Source organism: Rhinolophus hipposideros (assembly GCF_964194185.1).
Source record: "Rhinolophus hipposideros genome assembly, chromosome: 13".
In the NCBI taxonomy this organism is placed as follows: Eukaryota; Metazoa; Chordata; class Mammalia; order Chiroptera; family Rhinolophidae; genus Rhinolophus; species Rhinolophus hipposideros.
Genome location: NC_138059.1, coordinates 44,858,796 through 44,875,816, shown reverse-complemented (window position 1 = coordinate 44,875,816; position 17,021 = coordinate 44,858,796). Strand labels below are relative to the sequence as shown.

The window sequence follows — 17,021 nt, the reverse complement described above, 5'->3', positions numbered from 1 at the left end:
CTCCTCCCATATGCCTTCAGTGATGCTGGCCCTATTGACAACTTTCAGCACCTCCAGTTCTTTGACTCAAAACTTTTTCTGGCCACTGGGACCCATTTTTCTTACCTGTGCAGTAGTCTGTAAGAACTAGGAAACACACCCATCTCTAAACTTCACCAAGAAGCAGCCCTCAACAAATGAATGAAGAGATCTGTGTATAAATATCCCTGCTTCCTTGCCCCTTTAGTGGGATAATTCTGAGGCTCAGAGTCTCCCAGCAGTACTAAGCTCCAGGTGCCCACAATGGAAACTTGCTTAATAATAAAACCTTGATAGGCTGCTATTCCTTCCCAAGCTCACTTGCCTACTTCACTACCAGATGTTCGCAGGGCATGCTATGGAAATTCAAAAGCAAACAATAAACTATGAAAAGAGGCAGTCTACAAAAACTGCACATCACATATTTTACTTCTTTCAACCAACCTGAAATATTAAATAAACAGAAAAGAATGGTTTTAGGTTTAAGTATTAGGAAGTGCTGATGTGACTACAAGATCCTGGGAAGAGAGTACGCGGGTATATGAGTTAGAGTTTCCTGAGAGGGAGATGTCAAGACAGTTATAGTATACATTTGTATAGTATATAGTATACAAATGTATACTATAAATATAGTATACATTTATAGTATAGTATACACCTGCAAAGGACAAAGGGGAGAAAGGAGGTGTCAAAGAGAGCTTTAAGACAATGCAGGTCTGATGACTATGAAAGGAGAAGGAAAGAGGATTGGGTAGGAAGAGTCTCAAATTGCAGTGCAAATCTACCATTAGCCAGGCCGATAGTAAGTCTTTGATTTAAAGTCACCACCCTGAAGCAGTTCTGCATGATTGTGTCTCACATCTTGGCATATGCAGTCAGTGGTTGGCACTAGTCCACGCAAAGCATGGCCCCAGTACAAACACAATGGTGGATCCTGATGCATGGCAGATGGGGCAATCGATCAACTACGTTCCTTGCAACAGGTCTGAACACATATTTCCACAGCTGCACACAGGGAATGATAATGCAAACTGGCATTATGTAAGCAATTTGAAAAATGTGTGTAGAGAAAACCTTCCTCTTTTCCAAAGCTGTCCATTATCAATATGTACTACTGATTTGCACATTTATAAACTACATATAATGCAATATCAAATAGTACATATCCTTCGGCCAACTGGTTTACTTCTTTAATATTATCCATGATTGAAACATATAGCTCTCTAGTATATAAATACACAATTTGTGTGTGTTCACATAAGATTAGGTTACTTTCTAAAGTTTTTTCTCTTGTAAAAAAATGCTCCAATGAATATTCTTGTATGTATACTCTGAGCAGTGGCTTTAAAATTTTTCAGTCAAAAACTACAGTGAAAAAATGCATTGCATGTGACCCAACACACCTATAAATCTAACTTTAGATTACATTTCACAAAAAATTGCTCCTTATAACTGTTATACATTCTAATGTAGTCTATTTTATTTCACTACGTTTCTAAAGTCATTGAATCAATTATAGCACCCACTAAAAGGACCATAAGCCACATTTAAAAAAACCTCAAGGATATTTATCTAAGAGCAGAACTGTGGGGTCAGAAAGTATGAACACGGGCTGACCCGGTGGATTGGGTGATTGAAGCACTGTTATCCTAACACCAAGGTCACCGGTTCGATTCCAACATGGGCCAGTGAGCTGCGCCCTCTGCAGCTAAGATTGTGAACAACGGCAGCCAGAGGTCAACCTGAGCTGCCGCAGGCTGTGGTGGGCTGCCAGGAGCAGCCGGTGGCCAGCATGAGTGGCTGTCAGCCCGCGTGAGTGGCCGTGTGCTGCCATGGGCTGCTGTGTGCTGCCGTAGCTGGGTAGCTGGCAGCCATCTAAACTGAGAAACAACAGCTTGAACCGGATTGGGAGCGGTGGAGGGGGCAGTGCGGAAGAACGGGGGGTAAAAAAAGTATGAACACTAAGCTTTACTAGAACTTACCAAATTATAAAATTGCTATATCAAGTTACATTCTAACAGCAACTATTCCTATTGAACCACATTCCCACATTAGGCATTGTCAGATTTACAATTTTTCTTTTGGGGTTATCAGATAATTATGTGATATCTCATTTTTTATTTTATTTTTTATTTTTAAGGAGGGCACAGCTCACAGTGACCCATGCGAGGATGGAACCAGCAACCTTGGTGCTACCAGCATCATGCTCTAACCAACTGAGATAACTGGCCACCCGCTGTGATATCTCATTTTTAATTTGCAGTTCCCATAATACTAGTGAGACTGAGCATCTTTCACATGCTTATTAGCCATTTGGGTTTCCTTTTCCTATTCTTCACCTGATTTTCAACTGGGCTATTTGTCTTTTCCTTACTGGTTTGTCGAAGTTCTCAATGTATTCTGGATTTTAGTGCAAGTGTCCTTTTAAAAAACATTTGTAATGCAAGCATTGTACTTGGTTCAAAATAGCATACAAAGTTATACAGTAAAAGCAGTTATCTACCATTCCAGAGCTAGTCCATATAAATACATATTCTTTCCATTTTTCTACACAATTATTCTATATCCTTTTTCATCCTTTAACAAGAATTATTTCACGAACATGTAGACCAACATCTTTCTTATACTTAAAAAAATTTATCAATTTTATTGAAGTATAATTTAAGCACACTAAACTGCATATTTATTCAATTTGACCAGTTTTGACATGTGTACACTCCTGTGAAACGATTACCATAATCAAGATAATAAACATTTCCATCACCCACAGAATTTTCCTTATGTCCCACTGTAATCTATGCCCCCCTCCATCCTCATCCCAGTGAACCACTGACATCCTTCCTGTCACGATAGAATCATTTGCATTTTCAAGATTTTTCTATAAATAGAATTGTACAGTGTATACTCTGTCTCATTCATTTAAGGGCCTAAGACTAAACTGTGAAAGTCATGTGGACCTTGACTTTCACACAAAGGGGAACCATCAAAAGTGTTTCAATAAGTAAGTGATAAGGTCATAATCTTTATTATGATAAGCCTTATAAAAAGTAATAAGCTAAGAAATCAGTTATGAAGCAATGGAGATAATACAGAAATAGGCGAAAGAGCCCAATTTAGAACAGAAGTAGTGGGGATGTTGTAATTTAGAGACCAAATCTGCATGACCTGATAATGAAATAGGTTCAGGCAGTAGGGGGAAAAAAGCCATTAACTAAGATCAAAAACACACCAAGAGAATGAGCTTGGGTTCGAAGAAAAAGAAAAGATATGGCTTGGGACCCCTTAGATTTGCAGTAATTTTAGGATATCCACACACACACACACAAAAAAACGTCATTAGGCAGCTGGACACCAACTGGGTTAGCAAAATATTTAACAGTTATCAGTATTTGGAAGAGAACGTAGCTTGAGAAGAAAATAAGGAAAATCTTTGTTCACATATTAGGAAAGAAAGAAAAGAAGGTAGTAGTTAAACCCATAGAGAACACCACTGTAATTAGACACACCACATGATCAAAAGAATCTTTCCTTTATTATAGGAATGCTTTTCAATGTCTGCCTGGAGAAATCAATTTTGGGGGTCAATTTTCAATGACAATGTAATATGCTATGATGTAATATATAAGTTCATTAAGGAAAAACAGGTGTACTTGATGAAGAACTAGATGGAAGAAGTCTTGAATTTTTTTGAATAATAAATTAAGCAAACATTTTCTCTTTTCTATGACCTAGCTGTCAAAGTTCTGCCCATTTGTATGCTTCTAATATAAGAAAGCAATCAATGTAGATTCTGAGACATTTCAGCAACACCTGAATACTTTTATGGCAAGGTTTCATTCATAGCTGCCTTGTTTACTACGTAACTAACTTGCTCACAGTAATATATCTTTTCTAACAGTCTACTTGTCTTAACATTGTGCATAACATCTACTTCACAAAAACTGTTTTAAGGTTCAAATGGAAAACGTACTGCTCTCAACTGAATGTTGAAACTAATCATATGTTGAAAACTAATTACCCCAAATTTCATATGTTTAAAACCTAACATATGATGGTATTTGGAGGTTGGGCTTTTGAAGGGAGACCTCATGAATGGGATTACTGCCCTTATGAAAAGGCTCCAGCGAGATCCTTCACCCCTTGCATCATGTGAGGACACAGTGAAAAGAGGGCCTCCTATGAACCAGCAAGCAGGCCCTCACCACACACCATATGTCCTAGCACCTGGATTGTGGAACTTCCTAACCTCCAGAACTGTGAGAAATAAATTTACATTGCTTAAGCCACTCAGTCTATGGCATTTTGTTACAGCAGCTCAAACATACTAATACATACATAGAAAGCCCAGTATATGTTCAATATACTCCAGTATATGTTTCTCTTTTTCTCCTTTGAGGTAAAAGCTATTGACTGCTATGTTTTCCTTTGTTTTATTTTAAAATTATGAAAAATAACAAATAAAAAAGTAAGCTTCTCTAATAATGCTACCACCCAGCGATACATTATTTACATTTTAAAGAACTACAGATGCTTGCCATTCACTTTTTTATTTTTTAAGATTTTACTGGGGCAGGGGAACAGTACTTTATTGGGGAACAGTGTGTACTTCCAGGACTTTTTTTCTACGTCAAGTTGTTGTCCTTCAATCTTACTTGTGGAGGGCGCCCGTTCAGCTTCAAGTTGTTATCCTTTCAGTCTTATTTGTGGAGGGCGCAGCTCAGCTCCAGGTCCAGTTGCAGTTGCTAGTTGCAGGGGGCGGAGCCCACCATCCCTTGCAGGAGTCGAACCGGCAACCTTGTGGTTGAGAGTCCACTGGCCCATGTGGGAATTGAACCAGCAGCTTTTGGAGTTAGGAGCATGGAGGTCTAACCGCCTGAGCCACCAGGCCAGCCCACCATCCACTTTTTACAACTGTATTTTTTTATTCAAGAGCTACCCTGAAAAGTCTGTCATACTATAATTTGTAATTTTAACAAGGCATGGATTTGAATTGTAAGCACTACAAAACCTGTGTGTAAGAATTTCTCAGTTAGCTAGTGAACCCAGCCAACCACGCAACAGCTCCACCCATGCAGCATTAGTCTTTCTTTCGGTTGTGATTATTTATGGCAGCTTTCAAAGAATAACTGTATCCTTGGTTCACAGACTATTTCCCCCAAAATTAAGCCAAGAAACAAATTAAAAGTCCTTAGAAACTGATATTTCCTAGTGAGAAAATTAAAGTTTCTGACAATTAGGAATAAAATACCAAATTTTTAATACAGTGACGGCAATAATCAATGATAAGGACAAATCCATTATTTTTTCTATTGAAAACAAGAAAAGGGAATTCCTGAAGCTAACTCTATTGAATGCTTTATTATCTTATCAATATAGCAGCTGCTCATGAAATACCTGATAAAACTTGAAAATTATAAGGAGAAAAAAACTGTGATATGAAGCTACACACAAGAATTCCACCTTTCTCAATAGAAATAAAGTGCTTTAAAAAGCCAGGAACATGAAGTAACAGGTAATTCAGCCACTGAAGCAACCACCACAATTTTAAGAAGCATGTTTTTAGTACAGTGTAACAATAAGAAAGTAAGACAATGCTATCATAGAAGCCTTTTCCTCCACACTGAAAAGTTTACAGAGTTAAAGGTCTGCTAGTCCAGTTCATATAATGAAAGATCAACAGAAACTTCTAGGTTAAGACACAACGCTTCCTGGTCTGCTTAGATATGATTATTCCATGGGTGTTTTGGTAGCACTCTCAGGACTCAGAATGGTTCTTTGGGACTGAGTTGAGATTTTAGTACGTGTACAGGTTAGTATTTTGCTTTTTTCATTTAGTATCCTCTCATAAACATTTTACCATACCAACAATAAGAAGTCCTCAAAAACATAAATTTTAATAACAGAAAAATATTCTAAAATATATATATTATACCTTTTTAATTTTTTTATTGTGGTGAAATACACATAAAAATTTTACCATGTTAGCCGTTTTTAGGCATACACCTCAGTGGCATTAAATGCATTCGTAATGTTGTACAACCATCAGCACTATCCATTTCCATAACTTTTTTATCATCCCAAACAGAAACTCTATACATATTTAAGCAATAACTCTCCTTACTCTTCAGCCCCTGGTAACCTTTCTTCTACTTACTCTATAAATTTACCTGTTCTTGGTATTGCATATAAATGGAATAATAGAGTATTTGTCCTTTTGTGTCTGGCTTATTTTACTTAGCATAATGTTTTCAAGGTTCATCCATCATAGTACCATGTATCAGAATGTCCATTGCTTTTTAAGGCTGAGTAAAAATCCATTGTGTGTGTGTGTGTGTGTGCACATGTGCACATACATGTATATACACACAAAAAACATTTTGTTTATCCATTCATCTGTTAGACATTTGGGTTGTTTCCACCATCTGGCTGTTCTGAATAAAGCTGCTATGAACATAGATGTACAAATATATGCTTGAGTCCCTGCTTTCAATTCTTTTGAGTATATCCAGAAGTACAATTGCTGAATCATATGGTAATTCTACGTTTAATTTTTGAAGATCAACTGCCAAACTGTTTTCCATAATGGCTGCACCATTTTATATTCCCACCAGCAATACACAAGGATTCCAATTTATCCACATTCTCAACAAATTTTTATTTCCATTTATGGATCATAGCTATCCTAATGTGCATGAGGTGGTATCTAATTATAGTTTTGATATGCATCTCCCTAATGACTAATGATAGCTTCTTTTCATGTGCTAGATTGCATGGTAAGATCAGGAAAGTGGCCAAGAAGGAATAACAGGGAGTGGATTAATCTTCCCTTACGAAACAACCGGGAAAAAAAGAAATCAGAGAAAATACATGAAACAATGGTTGTCAAGACACTGGATATCAGGCTAATCTCTGAAAGTCAGGAAACAAAGAATTTAGCTCTACTATTGCCTGAGGTTACTTTCTTGAGAAAATTTCCAAACCACACAGTAGAGGTGGGGAACTGAGGTAAAGTCCTGTGGGCTCCCTGAGTTGAAGAGACATAGCTGAGAGTCCAAGGAGACTAGAGTTCATAGGACAGAGTACCAGAAAAGCCAGAGCTGCATAGAGAATCCCAGCAATTCCCCTCAAGTATTCAGCAGAGTACTGACCAACATGTGCATCTAAACAAACTACCCAGTGAGCCGGCCCAGTGGCTCAGGTGGTTAGAGCTCCATGCTCCTAACTCTGAAGGCTGCCGGTTAAATTCCCACATGGGCCAGTGGACTCTCAACCACAAGATTGCCGGTTTAACTCCTGAGTCCCACAAGGGATGGTGGGCTCTGCCCCCTGCAGCTAAGATTGAACACGGCACCTTGAGCTGAGCTGCCGCTGAGCTCACGGATGGCTCAATAAATTGGAGCGTGTCCTCTCAACCACAAGGTTGCCGTTTCAACTCCCGCAAGGGATGGTGGGCTGTGCCCACTGCAACTAGAAGAAAAGGGCAACTGGACCTGGAGCTGAGCTGCGTCCTCCACAACTAAGACTGAAAGGACAACAACTTGAAGCTGAACATGATTGAAAGGACAACAACTTGACTTGGAAAAAAGGCCTAGAAGTACACACTGTTCCCCAATAAAGTCCTGTTACCCTTCCCCAATTTAAAAAAAAAAAGTTAAAAAAAAAAAAAAAACTACCCAGAAAAAAACCATCCGGAAGCATTAGACAGTGCCCAATGCTTACACAGTGTCAGAAAACAATAGCTGTCCCTGCAAATAAGACTGGGAAAACCCGTAATTCAAAGTATTACAAAGAATATTTTGGGAGGTCTTGCTTCACTAATGGAACATAAAACTGAGCATTTCCCCAGACCCACCTAATAATAAAGAATAAAGCAACATACAAAGGGATAAAACTGTTTTCAAGTATCTGCATCTCAGAACAAAGCTCCAAATTATTTGAAGTTTTTTTTTTAATCCAGCACCGAGCAACATAAAATTCACAATGTTTGTATCCACTCAAAAATTTCCAGGCATGCAAATAGAAAAATACAACCTATAATGAAGAGAAGTATCAATCAAACAGAAATGACACAGATGATAGATTTACAGAAAAAGCCATTCAAACAACTATTATAAATACACTCTATGTTCAAAACATAAAGAAAATATGATCATGTTAAGTAGAGACATGGAATATAAAAAGATTCATATCAAACTTTTACAAATGACAAATAGACTACACAGTATCAACAGCGCATTAGACACCACGGGGGGGGGGGGGGGGGAAGGTTATTAAACTTGAAGATGTAGCAGTAGAAGCCATTCAAAATAAAACGGAGGGGTGAAATTATGAACACAGCACCGATGATCTATAACACAACATCAAGCAGCCTAATTAATATACATATAATTGGAGTCCCCAAAGGAAAGGAAAAGGGGAGTCAGGAAAAAAAAAAAAAAGAGTGCTGAATAAAAGCAAAAACTTCCGCAATGTGATGAAATGAAAACTTTAATCCCACATGGGAAGAACAGAATTAATATAGCAGAGATCTGTTAACATAGCAGAGATACTGAGACAGGTATCCTTAGGAAGCCCTCTTTGCAATGTTGGTCCTTGCCTACCTTTGGAATCTAGATTTCAGGAGGGTTACCACCATTCTCTAAACGATACAGAGTGGCTCCCCGAGCCAAAACTATGCAAACCACATGGCTTGTGCCGAATAGCAGTTTTCCTTCTTGAAATCTGTAATGTTGGTACATGCTAGGCAGAGAGTGCCTACATTACCCCCAATAAAAACCCTGGGCACTGAGTAACTAATAAGCTCCCCGGCAGACAACACAATACATGTGTTGTCAAAACTCACTGCTGGAGCAGTTAAGCATATCCTGTATAACTCCACCGGAAAAAGACTCTTAGAAGATTGCTCATTTTGCTTTATATCTTTTCATTGTAATAAATCATAGTCACGAATATGACAGTATGCTAAGTTCTGAGTGTCTTCCTAGCGAATTACTGAACCTAAAAGTAGGCTTGGGGGGCCCTGACACACAACAGATGCAAGAAGCTTAGCAAACTCCAAGCAGAAAACCACACCTAGGCATATCACAACCAAACTGCTTAAAACAAGTGATAAAGATAAAATCTTAAAAGATCAAGAGTAAGAATACCTTCAGGCTTCTTGTAACTCTGTAACTAGAAGACAATGAAGCCTTCAAAATTCTGGAGAAAATTTCCAACCTAAAATTCTATACAAATTTTCAATCACATATCAAAGGCGATAAATGCATCTTCTGACATGGCAAATTTCAAAAAATTACCTTTCAAGAACCCTTTCTTGGAAGCTCTTGGAAGATGTGTTCAATCAAAATGAGACAGAAAACCAAGAAAAAGGAAGACATGGAATCCAGGATAAAGTTGCTCCACATATGAGAGGTAAAGGGAATTTCCATAAAGAGAATAAAGGGAGACCTAAGGCTCACAACATCCACAAAGCAAAGGACACCACTAGGAGGTTGTGGGAAAGAGTTCTCTAAGAAAAAAAACCTGATAGAATGCCTACTGTGTCTGAAAAATCTTTAAAAGGAAAGCTAAACAATGGTGAAAAATTAAAGTTTTATTAATGATAAGTAAAACTAGGCAAACAAAACCCCAAAATAATTAACCCCAAGGAAAATTTTGAAAAGTTGTGAAGGAAAAGTAATCATAATTAATATTTGCCTTGGTTACAAACATTATTTATTCACAATTACGTAATGCTGAATACTAATCTAACCAATCCATGACGTAACTGTCCTAGGAGAATGGAGGGATGGAAAAAGGTCAAAGTGTAGCAGGTAGTGAGGAATGGTGAGAAGATAATTAATTATTTACCCATGTTTAGAAGTACATTACAAACATGTTATTTAGAGATAAGGAGATGAAGAAAAAACACAACCCACTAAGAGTCAAAGTGGTTATTCCTGCGAAAGGAGTAAAAAACAAAACACCAAAAGGCTATGATTAACAAATGTCCTAAACAGAATAAAAATCTTGAAACAATTCATTCTTACCTTGGGAAGCTCAGATGCCCTTTCTTCACTTGTTAAAGAATGACTGCTTGCACAAGAAGCACAGTCTGATATTTCCACAAATTCATTGTATTCAAATTCATTGTATTCACTACTATCTTCCCTGTCACTGTCACTCTCCCACTCAACAAACTGTGGTTCATCTAGAAAATACAATTTTAAACTTAATTTTAATTTTATGTTATTTAAATACAATTTTAAATCTAATTTTATTTTTTAAATATTTTTTCTATTCTCAGTAGTTAAAAAGATCCATGTTGCTCAATAATTTTTTTTCTTTTTAATTAGATTTATTGGGGTGACAATTGTTAGTAAATTTACATAGATTTCAGGTGTACAATTCTGTATTATATCATCTATAAATCCCATTGTGTGTTCACCACCCAGAGTCAGTTCTCCTTCCATCAATAATTTTTTTAAAATATATTAAAAGACAGTGAAAAGTATATCCCTACTCTTCTCTCTAGCCACCCTGTTTCTCCTAAGTCCTACCCCCACCCCAATTCTCAGGTAACTACTTTTATCAGTTGTTTTTATATACTTCTAGTTTCTCCAGCAAGTTAATGCAAATAAAATGTACCGTTAATTTTTTCCCTTCTAATACACTTTTTTATTTTAACATAACTGAAAGGTTTTTTCACATCAGTAAAAACAGGGAGCATCCTCATTCTTTTCTACAATATAGCATTCCAATTACACAGTTCACCCATAGTTTATTTAATCAGTCTTCTATTAATAAAAACTTTGTCAAGGATTTTTACCCCAAAATTATTTTTTACAGGTTTCTCTCATCAGTGAGAAAACAAGTTAACTTACTTTTTAATTTACTTCATAAGCTTTATGATGCTACTTTTGCAAATTTTTAATTTGAAAGTAAAATTATTTTCATACATTAAATAACAAAATGTACTTACTCTAATCTGATATGCTTACAAAAACGAAAGTAGTTATTAAAGACAAATTAATCTCGAGGTATGGCATATAATATAAACGTTTCCTACAACACAAAGCACCAGTACTCCCTCACAGGTACTTCAGCAACTTAGAGGGCTAATAACATCTTGGCCCTATTTCAGAAGTCTGACAGCAACAATCTCACTTCCAGATAGAAGGAATATTAAAAAGTTAAAAACTTACTAGCTCTAATATCTGAAGGAATTTCAAAATAGAAACCAAAAAAGGAAAAATTTAAGTTAAAAAAGTATGAGATGAAATAAATAAAAATAGTTTTCTTTACTCTGATACTGTTGTTTCCAGAAGATGAGGTAAACGTCTACTATAATAATTACAAAAGACTGGGCAGACCAATCTGAGAGAAGTAGATGCATGATGACAATTATTTCCCATATCTAACATCACATTTACTCATGGAAGCTAGGCAAGAGAATGCATAAGAAATTCTCCAGGTTGCTGAACCATCACATCAGGAAGCCATGAAAAGCCAGAGGAGAAGTACAAGTGCCCTCAGACCTACTGCCACTACCACCAGCATCGTACATTTCTATAATATTCTTCACACATTCCTCATTCATTCAATAAAACCAGTGCCTACTAAGGGCCTATGGAGCCATTCTATATACTCACAATACAAATACACACACACACACACAAACACACACACACACACACACAGAGGAGAGAATACAGAACACTTCCTAAGCTGGAGACGACCACAGATAAACACTTTTACTAAAATGTGATGAGTGCTATAAAATGATATCTCACAACCAAGAGTAGACCTTTCATTTGGTCACAATAATTTTATGAAGCAGAGAAGACAATTACTGTTAGACTAAAATTTGCATTTTATATGTGAGGAATTTGAGTCTCCAAAAAGTTAAGAAATTTTCCCAAAGTTACATAAAAGACAAATCGAGAGGGAAAAAAATTTTAAGAGAAAAATATTTAGACAATTTTAACTCAGGATTCTTCCCTTTCAATCCCAATTTTGGGCCTTAAAGCCCAGAGACGAACTCAATACAGCTGGAAGAAGGTCTGGGAATATTGTTTTTAAAGCTCACCTATTAATTCTGATAAGAAGCCAGGTCTAATAACCACCAGAACAGCGTTGAAGAATACAGCACTGCAGTTAGATATCGCTGACTCTGAATATCAGTTGGCACACTTAATTATGTGACTCTGGGCAAGCTTGACTTCTCTAAGTCCCAATTTCTTCTATAAAATGAGGACACTTAGTTCAAATGATCTAACAGATATCAAAGGAAATAATATATGTAATATCCAGCCAAGTGTCTGGGATAAAACAATAACTTAATAAATGGTAATTAAAAGTAAAAAGGAGGCGCGCACGTGCTCCGGCCTCTCGCCGCGAGTCGCAACCTAGGCCGGGCCACCCCAGGCCACCTCCCACCTAGAGCCGCCATAGGCCGGGCGGGAGGCTGCGGGCCGCGAAGGGGCGGAGACTCAGGGCTGAGCAGCAGGCTAGGGTCGGCCAGCAGAGGCTTCGTCATGAACCCCAGGGGCTTGTTCCAGGACTTCAACCCGAGTAAGTTCCTCATCTATGCCTGCCTGCTGCTCTTTTCGGTACTGCTGCCCCTCCGCCTGGACGGCATCATCCAATGGAGCTACTGGGCCGTCTTCGCCCCCGTATGGCTGTGGAAGCTCCTTGTCATCGCAGGCGCCTCGGTGGGTGCGGGCGTTTGGGCCCGCAACCCTCGCTACCGCACCAAGGGAGAGGCCAGCGTAGAGTTCAAAGCCATGTTGATCGCCGTGGGCATCCACCTGCTCCTGCTCATGTTCGAGGTCCTGGTCTGCGACAAGGTGGAGAGAGGGATCCACTTCTGGCTGCTGGTCTTCATGCCGCTATTCTTCGTATCGCCGGTATCCGTGGCTGTCTGCGTGTGGGGCTTTCCACACAATAGCTCACTTGAGCTAGAGATCCTGTACTCTGTCAACATCCTGCAGTTCATCTTCATCGCCCGAAAGCTGGACAGGATTATCCACTGGCCGTGGCTGGTAGTGTTCGTGCCCCTCTGGATTCTCATGTCGTTCCTCTGCCTGGTCGTCCTCTATTACGTCGTCTGGTCGCTCCTGTTCCTGCGGTCGCTGGAGGTGGTTGCGGAACAGCGAAGAACACACGTGACCATGGCCATCAGCTGGATGATTGTCCGTGCCCCTACTCACTTTTGAAGTTCTGCTAGTTCACAGATTGGATGGCCACAATACATTCTCTTACATCTCCATATTTGTCCCCCTTTGGCGTTCATTAGTAACTTTAATGGCCAAAACATTTAGGCGAAAAAGGGGGCAACCACTGGTGGTTTGGTATCCGCTGAGATTTCAGTCAGTTTCTGCTTGAAATTTTCCCATTTTTAAGAGAATATGGGAACATTTCATTTGACCTACATCATGAAGATAATGAAGATGCTGAAGAAACATCTGTTCCAGATGTTCCTAAATTGCTCCAATGTTTGGAAAGAAGGCCAGGGTAGTAATAACGCAGAGACCTGGAAAATATGTTCCCCCATCTCCCAAGTTAAATATAGATATGCCAGATTAAATTTCTTCTGGGTAGTGCCCAGATGTGGAATAGAAAGCATACACACATACCCAAAATCTACCTTGCGTTTGCCGCTTTTTTCATCCATCCCAAACCTGGAACGGAAAACAGGCTCCAAACACTGCCATCTCACACCTTGTTGGAGATTGACGCCTATCAGTGACTTATCAGTATGCGAGCGGTAGATGTAGGAAGTTATTTGGCTACATGGCTGTGTGTGTGTGTTGGGGGGGGGGAGTGTTACATGTAGGAGAAGTTACTTTCCAGGTTGATGCTTAAAGAGCTAGCTGGGAGCAGTAAGATGAATTGTTTTGGTAGGTCCTCAAGTGGAATAACTACAAGCTGGGGTGTTTTCTAAGTGGTACTACACCTATCAAAAGTATTGTGTTAAAAAGTATTTTTATACAATGCTAGCCTGAAATTGTATTTCAGATTGTGCCTGTTGTGACACAATTGATAGCAAATGTAAAGAATTCTCTCTCCTACTACTAGTTCATAAACCTCATAGTTGTTATTTTTAGTGTTCCTACTGTTAAAATAGTTTTTTGGGGGGTTTACTGATAACGTCTTTGATAGCCTAATAGATGAATTTTTCTAATGCAGTGAATCCATGCATATATGATATTTATATGAATATTTTAGCAATGTAATATATTATGTTGAATTCTAGTTCTATGCAGTACAATGTATTGTGTTAAAGTATTTTTTTAAGTTTATACGTGAAGATATATGTCTATTGCAGATGTCCTTAAAGATCGCTTAAAACATTAATATGTAGCCAGTGTGGGATCTCTCAAAGTAGAAGGCATGAATATAGGGATTGAAAATCCCAATAAGCTTAATATTCAGGTGTTAGATGACTCAGTCTGCACAGTTATAAGGTATAGAAGGAGCCACCATCCTTTGGGAACAGGTGCTATGTTCCAGTGTAGTACCAAGCCATAAAGTGACAATTATCACCTTGAATTTTTCTACACAGGTAGTAACACCTCTTCAGGAACAACCAAAGTAAGCAACAAGTGGTCTGTCCATTTCTAAAAATCTTACAGAGTAATAGTTGGCTATAATACAAAGTATTAACTCGTCATTGGAAAGCTGGAGACAGTGGCCTTAACCAAAAATAGCCAACAGGGCCAGGTATTATTTTAAGGTCCAAACTTTTTGACCTGTCAGCAACAGGGAAATAATAGTTCAGGTTTTTGTTTTTGTTAAAAATAAGTACAATATTTCCTTAAGTACTGGTGGTACACCAGGGCATCTAAAGGGCAAAAATCAGATCCTGGGAGCATACTGTTCTGCCTGAGAACAAATAAATACTTTCAAAAGGAAAAAATAAAAAATAAAAAGGAGAGATGGAGGAGGAGAGAGAAGAGGGGAAAAGATAAAGATAAACCAGCAGTTGTACACATAACTAGATATTCCAATGAATCATTTACTTGTTACCGAATTCTCAACTTATTTAAGAGAAGTCAGCAATTTGCTAACTCATTTTAAAATAATTAGCTCAAAGCATCTTTCCATTCTTAAGAGTTTTGGAAACAACCAAGTATCTGTTTTACTACAAGAGGACATACACAGTTTTTCAATAACAGCTTTACTGAGATGTAATTCACATACCACACTACTCACCCACAAAAAGCATATAGTTTTTAATAATGAAATTATGTTCTGAGATGTGTGAAGACAAACCAAGAGCTGTATAACAATGAATTTCATTTATTATGGTTAGTAACAATAAAAGCCCTATGAACTTACATATAACCTTACAATATCACTTCACCTGGCTATTACTGAAATGTCAACTGGCACTTACCAAAACGGCATAAAAAGTGGCCAAAAGAATGTTATTATCTTCCACAGGGGCTATCTGCACAAACTTTACCTTGACTAACAAAGTAACTAACAACTGTCAAAGGCAGATTTAAAAGTCAAAGCCTTAGGACTTTTATGTACTCTTAGATGAGCTATGTATTTTAAAATTTGTAAAAGAACATGATTTCCATAATTCTAACTCTGTGGTTCGCAACTGGGGGTGATTTTGTCCTATAGGGGACATCTGACAACATCTGGAGACATTTTTGGTTGTCACAACTGGGGCTAGGAATGCTACTGTCACCTAATGAATACAGCTGCTGCTAAACACCCTACAATGAGGGGAGAAAAGCTCACCCAAAGAATTTGGCCCTAACTGGCAATAGCACCAAGGTTGAGAAACCCTGTTTTCAACAGTCAAAACATGATATAATATAAAATGCCATCAGAACAGAAACTTTTAAGTTATACTTCCACCACACAATGGTTGTCATGGTATTTACCCAAAACAAGTTAGCAAGGAGGCAATATGGGTGTAACATTAAGTAGTCAGTTGAGAGAACTGGCTTTGTCATCAAACCCAAAATGGAATCCCAATTCTAACATGTTCAAGATTAAGTTACTAATGGTAAAAATACTACTGCTAATGTCTATTTCTTAGAGCTACTGTGAGAAATATTAAATGAGAAAACGTTTCTGAAGTTAACCTAGAGGCTGGGACTCAGTATGATCATAATCAATGCTAAGTATTAGAAAAGGAATGTAAGTTTTTTCCAATATTGAACCCAATATACAATAAAAACTGAATTTCTTATAAAATTATCAATTTACCTTCAGTGGGCCCATCTTTTGGACATAAAATATTCCTGTTACAAAACCTGTCTTTTCTATAACCACATATCCATTATCTGTCAGTGACTTAAAAAGTGTTCTACCTTCATCTGACAGATCACTTTCACTGGAACTCCATGTTATATCCGTAAGCCCACTGGTACTCTTAGATGTGGTAGTTTCTGTTAAAGAAAAAGAAAATATATTTAAAAAGATCAACTATATGGTTACCAAAATGAGATTTTATGCACGTTACTTTGCCAAAGTCACAAATTACACAAAATTCTGATGATAGTGGAGGCAATGTCTTATGTCAAATCTTCCCGCCTAAAATTCTATGTGCAACCTGGCTAAGATTCTTTAAATTAAAGCCAAATTATAAGAAGAAAAAGGAGTAGATCTGATTCAAACAAGTTATGAGAGACTAGGAAAATGACTGGAGCACAAATAAAAACAAAAAAATTACCTTGAAATAATTAGAGAGCTATATAACTTCCTAGAATATTTAATGAAACGCAAAGAAAAAACAAAACACAAAACAAAACTTATGTGTAATAAAAATGCTTCTGTGTGCCTCTTTTGCCATACTAAGAGCCCTGGTGCAGCAGTGTGTTTAAAACACTTAATAGCAAACTTTTTTGTTTAATTAAACTTGTTAATTTGAGATATTAGACTCACATTAGCAATAATAGATGCTTCACCCAGTTCCTCATTGGTAACACTCTACAAAACTACAGTACAACATCACAACCAGAATGTTAACACTGACACCATCAAGATACAGAAAAATCCCA

The 17,021-nt window shown here is 37.7% G+C and overlaps 1 protein-coding gene and 1 pseudogene across 5 annotated transcripts in view; one reads left to right on the top strand and one right to left on the bottom strand.

Annotated features, from left to right (window-relative positions):
• Positions 1-17,021, bottom strand: part of SPIDR (scaffold protein involved in DNA repair) — a 575,751-nt gene that overhangs the window by 499,762 nt on the left and 58,968 nt on the right. For 3 of the 4 annotated variants that reach the window (XM_081070676.1, XM_081070677.1, XM_081070678.1), the window contains exons 4-5: positions 16,332-16,409; positions 10,047-10,207 (exon numbers count right to left, since the gene is read on the bottom strand). In XM_081070676.1, the coding sequence (XP_080926802.1) occupies positions 10,047-10,207; positions 16,332-16,409 (239 nt within the window). The remainder of the gene's footprint in view (positions 1-10,046; positions 10,208-16,331; positions 16,410-17,021) is intronic. The other variant, XM_081070679.1, reaches the window with a different exon arrangement.
• LOC308506771 (transmembrane protein 185B-like) lies at positions 12,534-13,584 on the top strand (annotated as a pseudogene). Its single transcript has one exon. The product of its transcript is annotated as a transmembrane protein 185B-like (transcript).